General features: G+C 39.4%; 2 protein-coding genes across 6 annotated transcripts; both read left to right on the top strand.

The window, feature by feature from the left end:
• The first annotated feature begins 237 nt into the window (after positions 1-237).
• On the top strand, positions 238-6,054 carry LOC120784069 (complement C1r-A subcomponent-like). 2 transcript variants are annotated; one of them, XM_040117504.1, is made up of 13 exons: positions 238-442; positions 803-1,016; positions 1,393-1,576; positions 1,671-1,811; positions 2,046-2,251; positions 2,358-2,505; positions 2,680-2,798; positions 2,968-3,046; positions 3,195-3,329; positions 4,057-4,131; positions 4,271-4,476; positions 4,568-4,782; positions 5,032-6,054. In XM_040117504.1, exons 1-13 carry the CDS (start codon positions 342-344, stop codon positions 5,396-5,398), a joined length of 2,190 nt encoding a protein of 729 aa, XP_039973438.1. In that variant the 5' UTR covers positions 238-341; the 3' UTR covers positions 5,399-6,054. The 2 variants fall into 2 exon arrangements, with proteins under 2 accessions (XP_039973438.1, XP_039973439.1); XM_040117505.1 differs by lacking the exons at positions 238-442; positions 803-1,016 and adding an exon at positions 1,073-1,193.
• A 2,970-nt stretch (positions 6,055-9,024) lies between these two features.
• On the top strand, positions 9,025-13,847 carry tapbpl (TAP binding protein like). Of its 4 annotated transcripts, XM_040117581.1 has the most exons (9): positions 9,025-9,356; positions 10,081-10,293; positions 10,380-10,441; positions 10,562-10,649; positions 10,773-10,973; positions 12,079-12,246; positions 12,333-12,436; positions 12,777-13,002; positions 13,664-13,847. In XM_040117581.1, exons 1-9 carry the CDS (start codon positions 9,308-9,310, stop codon positions 13,729-13,731), a joined length of 1,179 nt encoding a protein of 392 aa, XP_039973515.1. In that variant the 5' UTR covers positions 9,025-9,307; the 3' UTR covers positions 13,732-13,847. The 4 variants fall into 4 exon arrangements, with proteins under 4 accessions (XP_039973515.1, XP_039973514.1, XP_039973516.1 ...); XM_040117580.1 differs by having other exon boundaries at positions 9,025-9,319; positions 10,380-10,649; XM_040117582.1 differs by having other exon boundaries at positions 10,380-10,649; positions 12,079-12,126.
• The last annotated feature ends 2,738 nt before the right edge of the window (positions 13,848-16,585 follow it).

Below are 16,585 nucleotides of genomic sequence, written 5' to 3'. Positions count from 1 at the left end.
ATGAGGGTTGTGAGCCGATGAGCCAGAGTTTGGAATAAGGTTATAAAATCTGACAGCTGTTTAAAAACAAAATCAGGCTAGTTCTTTATGTTCTAAACAATTGTCATTAAAATAGAATATAAAAAAAAGATTATATCATCAGTTTGCATTTCACTGGAGGTGTCTAATTCACGAGATCCTCTTAATTCTCCGTTTTAGAGGAATTATTTTCAGCATCGACCCAGTTTCTCTACAATTCAAAGTCAAGTGTTCATTTGATTTTGCCAAGACAAACAAGACGTATTCCTGGCATTAACGTAGTGAGTTGCTAAACACTGGAAACAACAGACTTTGTGACATTAATGTGTCACTTGAATTGGAGGCATTTGCTCCTACAACAGAGGATCAGTTCACTCACAGATATATTCAATCCAGAGATGGGGCGGGCTTTCTGTATCATCTGGTAAGTTAAATAGATTTTTTAAAGCCGTTTGTATGTTAAATAAATAGTTTTTGTCATGAATTGATTGCTCGATTCCAAAATTCAAAGCATATATCTGTTGTGGAGCTGCTTCTTGTTTTATTGTGTGTTAACTGTTGTATAATCAATATTACAGATGATCTGTGTTTTATAGGGCGAATGAATGATCCATTTCTCAGTATGCCATATATAAAGCCTCCACAATACTATGTGGCTGCCACAGTTGTGTTGACTGTGTCACTCTGTTTGTCCTTTTCTGTTTGCATCAACTTTGGACCTGCAGCTCAGATGACCACAGACTGAGAAATAGATCAAACTGTCTCTGTTCATGCACCTTTCTAGGTTTCTGTATGTGTCAGTGTGTGAGTGCTGGCGGCTGCCTGACTCTGCGCCTCTAATGCACGGGGAGATCCAGTCTCCCCAGTATCCCCAGCCTTACGCTCCCAACCTGCAGGAGCAGTGGGACCTCAGTGTACCCGAGGGCTACCAGATCCGACTCACCTTCACGCACATGGACATTGAAGCTTCTGCAGGCTGCTACTATGACGCCCTCACAGTCAGAGCCATATTTCAACACATTTACAGTATTTCCACAACAAAAGTGCTGTAGTGCTGAGTTCTAAACTTAAGTGTGACTCAAGAGCCAATTTTGACAACCTGACACGAGCTTGAATATTGACGACTTGAACTTTACACTAGGATGCTTTCTCTAACAACTACGTACATGCCTTTCGTACGTACCTTTTCACGTTTCCATTAGGTTGAACATGGTCTTCTTCTAAGTTAATACTTTTTGCATGTGCCCGCTAAAACTAGACCATAAATGCAGTCCTTCTGGCCTGCCTCTACTTCTATGGTGCAGGCTTGACACTCATGTCCATCTCTTCCCGAAAGTGTGCTTAATATTTTTTATGCTTCATGTGATCTTTTAGGTTCTCTATGATGGAAAGGTCCTGGGAAAGTTTTGTGGCCGTGAGAATTCTGCTGATGGGCATCACCCTGGCCACCAGCCCATCTTGTCTCCAGGCAACAGACTCACCCTCATCTTCCAGACAGATAAAAACAACCCAGAGCTCTACCAGAATGTGGGCTTCTCCGCTCAGTACCAGGCAATAGGTAGCGGTTCGCCTTCTTCTGTCAGCTGGTGGTCACTTCCCTCTTCCCGCTACCGAACCATCTCCCACTAACTTAATGACTTCCTCATCACCAGACATGGATGAGTGTTCTGCACTCCCACCTGGAGATGGCTCAGGTCCACTCTGCAATCAGATCTGCCTCAACACCCTTGGCTCATACCTCTGCTCCTGTCACCACGGCTACGAACTTCGTTCAGACCAGCGCACGTGTATGTGTGAGTATTGCGCTGATACATGCCTCCCATGTATGTGTTCTCAAGCTGAGTCAAACAAATTTCCCAAACCATTGAACTATTTCTTTGATACTGGATTTATAGCATTGTATTACTACTCTCCTGAAGTATCACGAAGCTCTCATCAAGCGATACAGAGCTGTGTGGAGGAATTATGATTAATCATTTAGGGTTGTATGTACAACACTGTGATTTCTTCCTTTTCTTCTTGCGCAGTGTCCTGTGCTGGCGGTATTTTTGATGAGCCAGAGGGACATCTGTTCAGTCCAGGATACCCTAACTCCCCACCACATGCTGTGTCATGTCAGTACGTAATTTCTGTAGAATCTGGCTTCATTGTGTCTCTCAACTTCACTGACAACTTCCACATTGAGAGTTTGGACACTGAGCAAGGCCCAAACTGCCTACATCACTGGTTGCAGGTAAAAACAAGCAGCTTCAATACACTTCCCATTTTTATATAAATAAAGGGCAATAAATGGAAATGTCATACAATAAAATAACGGTGTACTTTTCCTCTCTTAAAAGATAACCCTTCCAGACAGAGAGCCCATAAGGCTTTGCGGTGCAAAGAGTCCAGGTTGGATAACCACAAACTCCAACATTGTCAAGCTGGACTACCACACTGATGACGAAGGCTTGAGCAATGGCTGGAGCCTGGACTACAGCACACACAGTGAGAGGGAGGGCAATGAGAGTTGAAATAGGCCAATTAGCAATTAAACTGCAATTGATGGTTTTGGCACTCAGTGATATACTTTATACCATACTCTCTGCTTGAAACTAACAGTTTGGGTAACTTCAGATATGCAGTTGATGTTTAATGTCTGCTTTTCCATGGTGTTTCCAGGAGTGCAGTGTCCATTTCCTGGTACTGTAGCTAAAGGCAGGGTCACACCTATCTTGACCGAATATTTTTACAGAGACTACATCTTTGTGCGCTGTGACCAAGGATACAAGCTGATGATGGTTAGATGAAACTTTTCTTGTATTTTTTTTATTAAAAAAATTAAATTTTTTTACAAAAAAAAGTTATTTTTTTGCTTAACACCAACAAAAACATTTTTTTAAATTGTCATTGTTTAATATAAAAAATATTGAGCAGACATTTAATCAGTTTCCCTCTTTTCTGTCTCAGGATGGTCAGGAGGTTGACAGCTTCTCTGCCATGTGCCAAAACAATGGGCAATGGCACCTCCCTCTGCCAGAATGCCACAGTACGTCACCTTTAAGCTCAGACACAACATCCATTGTAAAATAACGGAAACTATATTGTGATTTAACCACAAACTAAGTCCTCTTGATGATTTCTGATGTGTCTCAGCGTAAAAAACGTTGATATGGCCTTGTTTTGTTTTTCTGCAGTAATCGATTGTGGAGAACCTGAACCTTTGCTGAATGGAGGGGTGACCTTCCTGTCTGGCTTTCAGAATCAGTACCGTTCTGTTGTCCAGTATCACTGTAATGAACCGTTTTACTCTCTCTTTGGGGGCTTTAATGGTGAGATATTTACATACAGTCTCCTCTGAAGCACAGTTTTAGATTTTTCCTTCCATTCCTATCAGCCTTCGGTTTCCAGTAGCAGCCTCTTAAAACTTGTTTCAGTTGTATGTGAACTGCATTAATTTTTGTCAGCGTTACAGTATCACTGTGTCGTATTGAAGTTTAAGTGCAGATTGAGTTCTCCACTGCATTACTGCTTTACATCAACGTACATTTCAGATTAAGTGATGCAGACTTGATGTTTAATATGATGGATACACGCAGCAGATTTTCAATAGTACAGAAATGAATGGAAACTATGGAAGCCGGGAAATACATTTAACAAAAAATATGCTTCAAAAGTACTTAAATACAGTATATGCATTTTATAGGCAGAGCATTAGCAAAATGTTAAGCTGTGGTCTAATATGTACATGATTTCTAGAAAATGGGATAAAATATGAAAAACTACTGGTCCCCAAAGAGTAGATTAACACCAAACTTAAAAAGAGTGTTTCAGTACCGTGCCTTCATCGCGGATGGGTGTGGTCAGAAGTGTGCTCTGTTGCAACTGTAACCACACCCAACAGTGATGTCATGATGTACTAACACACCATGGAGTACACTTTACATCACTGTAGCAAGGTGAGACAGCCAGTATTTGAGATTGTTAGCGGGTTAAGTTACTCTTAAGGGAAAGATTGACGCCAAACTAGTTTTTTCTTTGGTTCCTGCTGCTCTTCAGTTAACTTCACCTGTGAAGCAGACAGGAAGTGGAGATCCAACCATGATCTTGTTGTCAGTCCAACATGCATACCAGGTATTGCTTTTCATCACTAAAATAATACCCTGCAAAACCTAATTAGATCTAAGTTTAGTTATTTTTTTCTATAATTGGAACATAGAGTTTGTACTTCTGTGAAACTACATATGTGTGCTTATGTCTCTATCACATCCAGTTTGTGGCCAGCCAACAAAACACCTCTCTGCCTATCAGAGGATAATTGGAGGCAGTGTCGCTCCAGACAATACCATCCCCTGGCAGGTGTTACTGAGTATAGATGGGCAAAGAGGAGGAGGCATGGTGATTGCAGACCGCTGGATTATGACTGCAGCCCACGTTGTGGCAAGTAATGGAAATCCAGCATCAAACGACTCTGTACGGGTAAGTGGGCCACTGTAGTAGTTACCTGCATACGCATTGCCTACATGTTTTTGCACTGGCATTAATTCCTTCCTGTGCTGTTGATTGGCAGATTTACATGGGACTTACTGATGTTAAAACCTTGATGGTTTCTCCTCTGTATGCTGCCTCAGTCCACATTCACCCTGGCTACAACAACCCCGACCACCTAGACTACAACAATGACATTGCCTTGATCAAACTGCACGATCGCATCACGTTCAGCTCATCCATAATGCCCATATGTTTACCAGCAGAGGATGCCATATACATCACTGGCATGATGGGGTAAAGAAACAACTGTGAAGTTTTATTTCATAATGTTTTATGATTATATATGATTATCATGATGTGATATTTTTTATTTTCTCTGCTGTTAGTTTTGTGAAGTCAGTCATTTGACTCTTCTTCACTCCTCTTTTTCCTTTTTTCCCTTGGTGTGCCAACATGTAAATCTTGTCCATTCTCTAGACAGGAGACTCTGATTTGTTTTTTTCTTCTGTGTTCACCATAACTGTGTCTTCTACATCTTTTCAGACTGGTGTCAGGCTTTGGCATTACAGAAATCAACAACAGACGGATTTTAACAAATAAGCTGAAGTACGTGCACCTCCCTGTGGTGGAGCAGGAGACATGCAGTGATTCGATTACTTCATTTAAGGAGAGAAGGGACAACATACCAAACCTGACAAATAACATGTTTTGTGCTGGAGTCCCTGAAGGTGGGAAGGACTCCTGCCAAGGGGACAGTGGAAGCCCCTATGCCCTGAGTGACAATGGACGGTTCTGGGCTGCAGGAATTGTCAGCTGGGGGGTTGACTGTGGACAGCAGGGAACATATGGAGTCTATACCAGAGTCAGTAGTTACCTGGACTGGATCAACAAGACCATGCAGGAGAACTAAAATTTGCAGTAATTCGTTACAACCTGATGCCAAGATGATAACATGTAAAATGAAATAAGACAAAAAAGAGCTAATTTTGCTCTAAATATACTTTTGTATGCAGTGTTAATGCACATTGTGTCACAAGAAAAGCTATGAATTATGAAGATAGTCTTCCAGTTGATGATAAAATGATTAAGTGCAATTTCCTACTTATCATGATTAGAACCATTTCATAACTTTCTAAAATTATTGAATGAATGTCATACAGATTGTTCACTAAAGTCAATACATTGTATTTAAATCTTCCAGAGTAATTTTTCAAGTTTAAATAAAGTGATATAATATAGACCTACATGTGTCTTTTTATGCATGTATGTCAGATTAGTCAGAGATCATTCTTATGGTAAAAGCGATAACCATAAATAAGATTAGAATCCACTTCAACCCCTTCCTGCCTATTTGGCATTTGTCTCACTGTAACACTATGACAGATGCCTAAATCGTATATTGTTGTCAATTACTGTGTATGTCTACTATAGTATATAATGTGAGTGTTAGTTACTTCATTTCCCTTTGTGAACCTACAAATACATCAGGCTCTCCTTCCCCTTTTTTGTCTTCACTACACTTCTGCTCATACTTTGGAACTTTTTCCTTCAAACCAACACAGTTTTACTCTTTATTCCTCCAAGCTTGGTTACTCAGTATAACAGTTATCTCATACAGCTCATGTTTTTATTTATTTTTATGCCAAGATAAACAAAGAAAAATACTGGAGGTTAAATCCCACCATAAAATACTATAAACCACCGCCTGCACAACATTAATGATCCATTTGAACCTGAACCGTTTCTCCTAAAACAGTAAATCACACTCACACACACACATATATATATATACTTCCTCCAGACCTGGGTTGGACATACTGTGTCATTTGGTAAGATTAATCAAGATTTTTAACTTGCATGTTGTATGTTTCAGTAAATTCTTTTTTTTAGGGTTTTCTAGCTTGACTCACAAAATTTGCTGTACCTGCCAAGTGTGGCCCTTCTTGTTTTATGCCACTGTTCCTGGATTACGGATTATATACAACCAGTATTCCACACATCCTGTTTTCAAGGTCGACAGAGTAACCTATTTCTTAAAGCAACATACAGCAAAATTATGCCATTGCAAAAGTTTAAAAAATGATTGTGTCACTTTGTTTGTTCTTTTCCTGTTTGCATCAACTTTGGACTGGCACCTTAGCTCCAACTGTCTCTGTTCATGCACCTCTCCAGGTTTCTGTGTCCGCGTGTGAGTGCTGGCGGCTGCCCGACTCTGATCCTGTAATGAATGGGGGGACCAGTTGCCCCAGTATCCCGGGCCTTACCCTACCAGCCTGCTGAAGCAATGGAACCTCTGGGGTCCTGAGGGCTACCAGATCAGGCTGTCCCTAACACACCTGGATATTTAAGCTTTTGCAGGCTGCTATCAGGACTCTCTTACAGCCAGAGCCATATTTCAACTTAAAATTATATAATATTTTGAACAATAGATCAGTGTTTTCATATTGAAGTCTTAAACCCAGATCTTAGTCTAATATTTGTTACTTCAGTTTGACTTCAGTAATGATGACCTGCACAACTTGAGGTATTGAATTGGAAGTGAAAAAACTAATGACTGATATAAGCAACGTAAGCAGTAGCAAAATTATGTCACACACCTTGCCCGGGTGCAGACGCTAACATTTGGCCTTTTTATGCCTGCAAATTCCATTTCTATGGACAGACACTTGTCGAAAGCCTTTATGACAGCTTAGATCATACTACATACCATGAATGCAACAACCGTCTTCCTCAGTGGCCAAAGAATGCTCCCATTAACCAGAAAATAACCCAAAGCTTATAGTAGTAAAAAATAGGCTACAATAGACTCATAAAGTATGGTATAAATACATAAATGAGATACAAACAACATTGGTCAAAGCCATTTGATTCATTCACACAAAAAAGTATTGATACTGAGCCCAGTATCACTGTAATGAACCGTTTTACTCTCTCCTTGGTGGCATAAATTGTGAGATATTTACATATATTATTCCAAAAATATCAATATTAATACATGTGAATATATGACTATTACATTTTTTATATAGTTTAATTTAAAATAAATGTCATTATCTTGTTCCCTCTGCTCTTCAGTTACCTCCACCTGTGAAGCAGATGGAAAATGGAAATCCAACCACAACAGTGTTGTCACGCCAACATGCGCACCAGGTATTGATCTGTTGCCAAAATAAATCCCTGTGATACCTAATTTAGGACTAATTAGAATATGAAGTCTGTGCTTGTGTGAACCTAATTTATGTACATCACATCCAGCCAACAAAACACCTCTCTGCCTATCAGAGGATGATTGGAGGCAGTGTCGCTCCAGACAATACCATCCCCTGGCAAGTGCTACTGAGTATAGATGGGCAAAGAGCCCATATGCCCATATGTTTACCAGCAGAGGATGCCATATACATCACTGGCATGATGGGGTAAAGAAACAACTGTGAAGTTTAATTTCACAATGCTGTACAATCCATTTTAAACAATACTATTTAATTCCTTTGTAGTTATTTTAATGAACTCAATCCTCACTTTTCACTCTTCTGTTTGCTTTGTTCCTTTGGTGTGCCAACATGTAAATCTTGTCCGGCGTCTAGACAGGAGACTCTAATATGTTTTTTTCTTTTGAGTTCAACAGAACTGTGTCTTCTATATCTTTTCAGACTGGTGTCAGGCTTTGGCATTACAGAAATCAACAACAAACGGATTTTAACAAATAAGCCGAAGTACGTGCACCTCCTTGTGGTGGAGCAGGAGACATGCAGTGATTCGATTACTTCATTTAAGGAGAGAAGAACATATGTTTTGTGCTGGAGTCCCTGAAGTTGGGAAGGACTCCTGCAAAGGAGACAGTGGAAGCCCCTATGCCCTGAGTGACAATGGACGGTTCTGGGCTGCAGGAACTGTCAGCTGGGGGGTTGACTGTGGACAGCAGGGAACATATGGAGTCTATACCAGAGTTGCCATCTACCTGGACTGGATCAACAAGACCATCTAGCAGAACTGAGTTCACAATATTTCAGTATTTGTGTCCTCTATGGCTCCGGGCTTACAAGTCGCTATACCCTTCAAGCAAAAAAAAAACTATCATTCAACCAGTTCTTCATATATACAAAGTCTACTGATATTTAATGATGTACCTCAGCAGAAAACAATTTCAGCCCCAGAGGTTCTTAGCTACTGTGCTCAGTCTAGGCGATTTCGTTTGAATCTCGTTTTCCTCATAAAACACCAGCACTCAACAACTCACTGTAAAATGTGCCAAATGACATTTTAGCAGAATGACATTAGACCTCGGAAAACTATGACTTATGTTAGTTATGGCACTGTAGCTTCATATTCACAACATATTCATATTCATACCGACATGAGAGTTGCCATTGCAGAGCAATTGTAATTCATTAAAAAAAAAAAAAAAAAAAAAAAAAAAAAATTGTATGTGAGTCTAAAAAAGGAACCAATCATTTCCACAGTGGCCTACGAGCCGCTCCCTGCCGCTCTCTGATTGGACGAGCCCGTCTGCTCACTTTCACTTTCACTCCTCCAAAGCTACGCTGCGCACGTTCCCGGGACACTGCTGCCTCAAGACACGGCCTCAAGACTTTACTGTTACATTAGATTATATGAATTGCCGCACGGCTGTTTGACAATATCAATGGGATGAAAGAAACGGCTCTAAAAGGCACAGACCGTAGCGACGCAGCGAGCTGCTGCGAGTCGTTGAAATCAAAAGCGAAAGTGCGGCGGTGCTCCTGTGCTCTCGGCTGTTATTTCACTTTTATGTAGCCGTAATAACCTTACACTTATAAAAACTCGGAATCCAGACTCCACGATGGTGATCGAAGTAATTTTATTTGGATACTTCACGGTGTGCGTTAGTGGTAAGCGTATTTATCTTGGCCTGTTGATGCTGGACGCAGTAGTGCAAGTAAATGAAGCTTCGTTTGATTCGTCAAGCTCAGTAACAAAGTTTTCAGGTTGTCTGTAGAGCTTATTTTGGTGTGAATTTCTTGGCGGTTTCATGGAAAGAACCGAGTAAATACCAGTAATTATAGGTAAAATAGAAACATTTAATACACTTCTGCGTACTTGATTCAAATTAACTGCTTATCTGGTGTAACCTAGAGTCTTTTAGTCAGTTTACAAATATATATATATATATATTTGTAATATTAATCGATTGATTCATGATTATTTACTCAGGAGTAAGTTGAGCAATTCTTTAAGGAAATTCTTATGGAAGCCAGCAACTGAACTAATACTCAAAACAAGTAACTAAACAAACTAAAATACCTAAAATCTCAGAGCTTGGTCTCTATTTTCCTTAAAAATAGTTCCAAGTTACATGTTTTTTTTTCCACAAAATGTTAGGAAATAATAGACCTGTAAATGAAAGACTTCACTTATTTCACGTTAGTACTAGTCTACTAGTATGATTTTATCTGATAATGTTTAAAAATGGATGACTTTCTCGGTAAGTTACAGGTAGTTAGCCTCCACTATATTATTGTAAAAGTTGACATTTATCCATTAAGCGTTTATTCATGACGATGATAAGTAAAGTCTTATGAAGGAGCCTTTTTCTATCTCCCCTTTGTTTCTCAGGTGATGGGGTTGCAGATGTAGTGCTGTCCTGCACCCTGGTGGAGGAGGGAGTCGGACTGGGCGGAATGGGAGGTGGAGCTTCCTTCAGACGGACTCCAGCTACTCTTGTCTTCAGAGATGTTGCAGTGGCTTCTGACGAATCACTCGAAACACTCACTCCGTTCGTCCCACCCTCAGTCCCTGATCTAGACCTCCTCCTGTTTGAGGCCAAAGGTTTTCCCTGCCCTTGCTATGTGTAAGCTTTGGTGTATTATAAGCACAGTCCGTGTTGAACGTCTCCTGTCATTCCTCTGTGGCAGTGTCATCAGTTGAGATCCCCAATGCAGACCTGCTTCTCCATGCGGATTGCAATGAGCAGGAGGTGATGTGTGAAATAAGCAGTTACTCTCCTCGTGGATCCCGGGAGAGTTCAGATCCAGCCTATTTCATGGCGTCCCTTAATGTGGAGGGAATTGAGTTCAGCACTGTGTTGATTCTGCAGACTCTGACGGTGGAGAAGGACCACTCAACGCTGATACATAACAAACTGGGCCTGCCTCTTAGCCAGTCGGGTACTCTGCTGACTGAGGGTGAGATGCAGTGTTTCATATTTCGTCTTTTCATTGACTCTTTTCCATTCCTGGTTTTGTTAGACAGGCAAAGACATCCTCATTACTTTGTCTCTCCTGTTGTCTCTGCTTTCTGTCCCCCAGTAATATTCCTGGTGTTTTCCCACATAAAGTCTGTATCTGTGCCTCTGAGAGGTGATGTCCTCCTCAACTGTGGTTTCAAGCAGCTTCAGATACCCTTATCGCAGGAAGTGGCCATTGAATGGCGACTGCAACACAGAGGAAAGGGGCGGAGAGTGCTTGACATGAAGACAAGGCTGGATGATGCAGAAGGAAGCACAGTGGGTAAGTGCCCTAGGTGTGAACAGGTGTGCATGGCCTCTACATTTTTATTCATGGTCTTTAGAGCTAGGAGTGGGTCTTGGGGCTCTGAAGGTACCATCAATGATGAAGATGGTACAGTAGTGCAGGTTTGCTTCAGTGGCATTAAACTTCATTAGTAAATGTAAAATTGCAAATTTCTACTGAGGCTTTGAGGACATTTTTGACAAATTTCACAAACACAAAAGCCTTGCCAAGTGACTTTTTTATACCCAAAATACCTTTGACATTAAACAAAGATACATTTAAACTCTACATACAGTAATTGGGGTAGACAAACATGTTAACCATTGATATGAAAATCAGTTCATGTATTAAAATGAGTAAAAAAAAATTTAAAGGTGCAGTTTCAAGTTTCATAAATTAGCACGATATTGTAACATGAAATAAGCTGTCAAACCACAAGAACTACTACATGGATGAAGAGGTAACTGAGACAAATAGAGATATGTGAAAGTTACAGACATGTTACATTGATAATGGGATTTTACCTCCTTCATAATTATAATTCCGAGCCTCTTACATCTTCAAGACATCAGCGTGTCTGTCAGTCATCTACTTTGTGAATGAAGTCATCTTCATCACATGATAAATGGGCATTAAAACTTAAACAATTAATTTGATGGATTGATTTGTTCGACCACATGCTCTAAGGCTAACTAGATAACTTTAAGAGCCATGTCTAAATGTCAGAAACCTGCACATAGCATACAAATGGAGAGGGAATGAAAAGCACAGTGCCCCTCTAAGAATGTCAAAAAAATTCTGTCTTAGTATGGACGAAAGCTCCAGAACAAGTGAGAAGGCAAACCGTGAGGTTGAGAACTGCTGTTTCCATGGTCAAGAATTAACTGTCAAGTGTCAAGCTAACATTTAAGTAAACATGGTTAAGAAGCCCTAGAGGTGCTCAGTCATGGAGAGTTTGAACATCTGCAGTTTAATGGCAACTGAGCAGACACAATATGCTGATCAGGACAATGTGATGTGGTTGAAATCTCCAGAACAGGCATTTAAGAGGACCCTGAGTTGTGATTGTTTTGTCTGTTCCTGTCTCATTTTATGTTTTCAGTGCATGCAGAAAGGAGGGGCTCAAGCGTGGATGCGGCCAAGGTTGTTGGTGAGGGTAACGCCTCTTTGACTCTGAGCAAGCTGAAGGTTTTGGATGAGGGGACCTACATCTGTACAGTCAGTTTAGGCCTTTTCCATGCACAGCAGGTCATTAGGCTCCATATTATTCGTAAGTGTCAAACTCATCTGATCTCTCAGTTCAGAAGCATCCCTAGCAAGTCTTTCAATTCTTCCTCTGTTTCCCTTTCATTTCAGAACCGCCCCATGTCTCACTCTCAAAGGAGAAGTTGGTTTTGAAGTCAGAGACACGTCAGACACTGAGCTGTCACTGCAATAACTACTACCCATTGGATGTTCAGGTCTCCAACTATGTCCTTAGATGTAGCCTTATATATTATCCTTTTTCTACCATTTAACATCTAATACAGACATTAAATCTCAGGAAACTTCAGTTATTAATTTTTAAGTACAGATGGCAAACACATAAACCTACCAGACGATGATCAACAGGCATTATGCTAAAGCATTGGATCAGGTGTTTATTTAGTTTAATTCATTTTGACCAAAATAGAAGATGCATTTACATTTGTTCTTCAGTCTTTTACATTGAGGTAAATCTCAAAGTAAATGTGCTGGCGGCATGCTAAACTAAAGAAGAAATGCTGGTTTACTAGTTTACGGTTCTTCTCTGCCTTTCAGATGGAGTGGTTATCCCTGTCTCTTACAGACACAGAGCCTGCAGTCTTTCCAGATCAGGGCTCTCTCTCCAGTCATCGGCACCATGGTGATGGGACGTTCTCCCTGTCATCTCATTTCACTGTGCCCCCCAGTGTCTCCCCAGGCACCAAAATCACCTGCAGGGTGTCTCACACAGCCCTGGACGCCCCTCTCTCTGTGAGTGTGGTCGTAGAAAGTCCAGAACCAGGTAATTAAGTAAGGCCGTTGTTTGTTGTGTAACTATATTTTTATAGGAATAGTTAGGCATTTTTGGGAAATATTTGCTTTCTTGCTGAGAGTGAGATGAGAAGATTGAGACCACTCGCATGGCTGTATGATAAATATAAGGCCAATCCCTACAGCACAAGTTGTGGTTTTAAAAGGGGCTATCCTTGTGCTTCCAGTCTTTATGCTAAGCTAAGCTAACTAGCTGCAGACTGTAGCTTCATGTATACCACTCAGATGTAAGTAGGTTTTTTACAGGTTTACATTTTAGTGTGGGAAAAAAAATGTCTAGGCTGAAGAGAGACATGTCTTAGTGTAATTTAATATTTAGAAATCTCAAAATATAATATTTGAGTGGAGTCTAATACACAGTTGATTTGGAACTATAGCCTGGGTCACATCACAACCTCTTTTGTTTGTACAGCAAAGGGATTTAACTCACTCAACCACCACAGCATTTTTTATAAATTATAATAGAATAGAAATGATAAAAATCATGTTTATTTTGCACCTAAAGCAGTGACCTTTCGAGTCTAAAGATTGCAGATTTGCATTACATACTGTGTACTGTAATTTGTATCTTGTGCTCAATGTCAACTCTGTCTACAAACCCTGAACTGTTCTCTGTGTCTTTCACTCTACAGATTCCTATATGTGGGTTCTGGGTTTCCTTATCATCACTGTACTTTTCTTCTACCAGGTTATGAGATAAATCAGTAGGAGATTTTCCATTAGATTATCCTGACTTGAAACTGAGCCCAGGGAGGCTTCCTTTGTGTCATTTGTGAGTTTTTAAGTTAATGATTTCATTAAAAGTCATCACTGGTCCTTTTAACTCTCCTAGCCTTCTATTGAACAGGAAAATAAAATTTTGGGGGAAATCTAGATAATTAATAGATAGATAATAGATAATAGATAATTACTGTATTTTAATATCTAGCTGTACAGTATATTTGCTTAATATATTTGTTGCTGAGTGTTGTTGGTAGTGGTTTACCTATGCAAGTTTAGAGATTGCATTTCTGTAATCTGCGAAATACTAAATTTTAGGCTCGTGGCATATAACCCACCTCTTAATTTCCAAACTATACTTACAAACAAGAAAAACATTTTTTTTCCACACATAAATTACCCACTGCAGTATCTTTTTTTTTTTTCATCTCTGACCTGTGTTTGCCCTCTGATATGCTTGTGTAGTGCTGTGGGAAACATAACTCGCTTTCTTAAACATTTTTATTCCAATCACAGTATTTATTTTGTTCAATGTCACCTCATTACAGGACCTAGGTTTCTATTTTACACTCTGAAGTTTGCAGGTAGTAAAGACTAGGTTGACTCATGCACGTGTGGGCAGTAGGCACTCTCAGCCTTTCCAGACAGTGTATGACTGGTCCACAACATTTTTTATTTGAAGTCAGGTATCAGATCATTACACGACATAATAGTCCTTTCCTCAGGAAATCAAATTTCATGATTTCAGCCCTGTTTGAGTAACTCATCATCAAGTACCTTAAAATCACGTATGGTTGTAGTCACAGGCAATATTGCATTTCCACCCCCACAAACATACATACTTATCTCACACACACCCACACACACACGCGCGCACACACTGTTTTGAAAGAGACAAATCATTGGTGAAAAAGCAACTTTAGTGTTACAAGTTCTTTCGTGTTCATCTTTAAATGTTTTCCCAAGACTTTCTAATTTCTCATAATACCAAAAAGAGGGACTCCCTCTTAGTGCCTCATTTTAAACATTGATATGAACGAGCTGCTGTCAAACTTATAAATATATTCTTATCAATAATTTATACTCAATTAGATGTAGATTTTCATTGGTGGTAGAGCTATAGTCTCCCGGTCAACTGGTCGATTGGTTGGTCGATATGCTCTCATCCGATCAAAAATCTAATTGGTCGGACAGTCGCCGGTGTTACTTTAAGAAGGAGAAAAGCGCTACATCAACAGCCTTCCAGGATTAATCTATTATTTACCGTGGCAGCGGGTGGGATAAACTAACTGTAAAAAAGGGGGAGTGTTGTGAAACCCCCCTTTTCAAAGAGTCGGTTCCAAACTAATTGAAACGATGTCAAAGAAGTCGTCGGTGTGGCTGCATTTTGTTAAAACACATGACCAAAAAGTCAAGTGTGAACTTTGCAAACAACAGTTTGCATATCACAGCATAACGGTATCAGCATTAGGATGCTCTGTCAACTTTCGTGTTTGACTCTTGAGGCTTTGAATGTATATTCCTCCACATACCCTGTGCAGGGATCACCAGTTGAAATAATTCTGTTTTCTGCAATCGAATGAATAATGTCAGGTGGACGTTGGTCGGCTCTGAGTCTGTTTTTATCATTTTAGTACAAAATAACTGGTTAAAATGATTTAATATGCTGTAAATACCAGCTTTTTATGTTTAGTATGTTTATGTAGAGTGCACTGTGGTCGATTTAGTTAATCTAGCAATAACATGCAGACTGACTGGTTGAAGAGAAGGTACAATTTCAGTCGACCAAGTTTTTCTTTGGTTGACTTCAGCCCTTAATTAGTGATTATTTTATATGTGAGAGGAAAACATTACTTAATTTGAAAATATATATATATATTTTGTATCTGCCATACCAAGATCTTTTCTCCATTTGTTATATAAGTTTTGTACCAATTCTTCATTGCTCTCAGATTTGGTAAGAATATTGTATACAACACCTACGAATCGTCTCTTTTTATCCCTTTTATTTAGAATTTATGGTTTATAATATCCAATATAATTTCTGAATTCCACCGCTTATCCACGTCTCCCAATGTAGTTAGATATTTTGAAAAGTTATCAATGGGTTATTCCGAATTTGTATATGTTTGGGTATTTCTATGTCTTGACCTAGTATTTTCTTTCATTGTTTTCCAATTATTTAATGTACTATTAATTAGAAAATTTACTCTTTTAATTTTTTGCTTGGTGAAAAGAGCTAGAAGTAAACTATTAGGCTGTAACTGGCGATTTTCAATATCTATCCACGGTTCCTCATTTGTATTGTTCATTATGTGGTAAAAATAGAACATTTGAGCTGCTTTGTGATAAAACTCCAAATTCAGAAGGTTTAGGTCTTCCTCCTTTCAATGATAATGCAATAATTTTCTCCTTAATCTGTGAGCTGTATCAGACCAAATAAAGAAAGAAAGAAGTGAGTTCACTTCTTTAAAAGTCAGAATCAGAATCTGTATAGTGACAGGTGTTGGCATCATCTAAAGGAAATAAAAAAATAACAAGGGTCAGCTGTCAGTTCTATTGATGAGTTCTTTATTGGCATCAGCAAAAGTGGTAAGCATGCATTTGTTTTAGCAAATCCAGTTGCATCTCTTATTGCATTTTCAGGTTGTAAATCACTCAAGTTGTCATATTTTGTGGTAATTACCCAATAAAACTGTTGCACAATATCATCAGATAATTTTGGCTAACCGCTACAATTATGCATAAATGCACTTTGCACATAAAGTTGTTCATATTTTCACAATTTTATCAAGTCTCCAAAGAAGTCAGAAGAGAAGAAAATTAGCTTTTCT

Source organism: Xiphias gladius, chromosome 22 (genome assembly GCF_016859285.1).
Source record: "Xiphias gladius isolate SHS-SW01 ecotype Sanya breed wild chromosome 22, ASM1685928v1, whole genome shotgun sequence".
Lineage (NCBI taxonomy): Eukaryota > Metazoa > Chordata > Actinopteri > Istiophoriformes > Xiphiidae > Xiphias > Xiphias gladius.
The sequence above is the reverse complement of the archived record's forward strand: the minus strand, read 5'-3'. Positions and strand labels throughout refer to the sequence as shown.

Bases quoted from the DNA above. Each gene is read 5' to 3' on its own strand.
- LOC120784069 (XM_040117504.1), top strand. From the start codon at position 342: ATGTGTCACTTGAATTGGAGGCATTTGCTCCTACAACAGAGGATCAGT. The intron at 2,252-2,357 runs GTAAAAACAAGC...CTCTCTTAAAAG, and splicing joins GCCTACATCACTGGTTGCAG to ATAACCCTTCCAGACAGAGA. The intron at 3,330-4,056 runs GTGAGATATTTA...GCTGCTCTTCAG, and splicing joins TCTCTTTGGGGGCTTTAATG to TTAACTTCACCTGTGAAGCA.
- tapbpl (XM_040117579.1), top strand. From the start codon at position 9,308: ATGGTGATCGAAGTAATTTTATTTGGATACTTCACGGTGTGCGTTAGT. The intron at 9,357-10,080 runs GTAAGCGTATTT...TTTGTTTCTCAG, and splicing joins CTTCACGGTGTGCGTTAGTG to GTGATGGGGTTGCAGATGTA. The intron at 10,650-10,772 runs GTGAGATGCAGT...TCTGTCCCCCAG, and splicing joins GGGTACTCTGCTGACTGAGG to TAATATTCCTGGTGTTTTCC.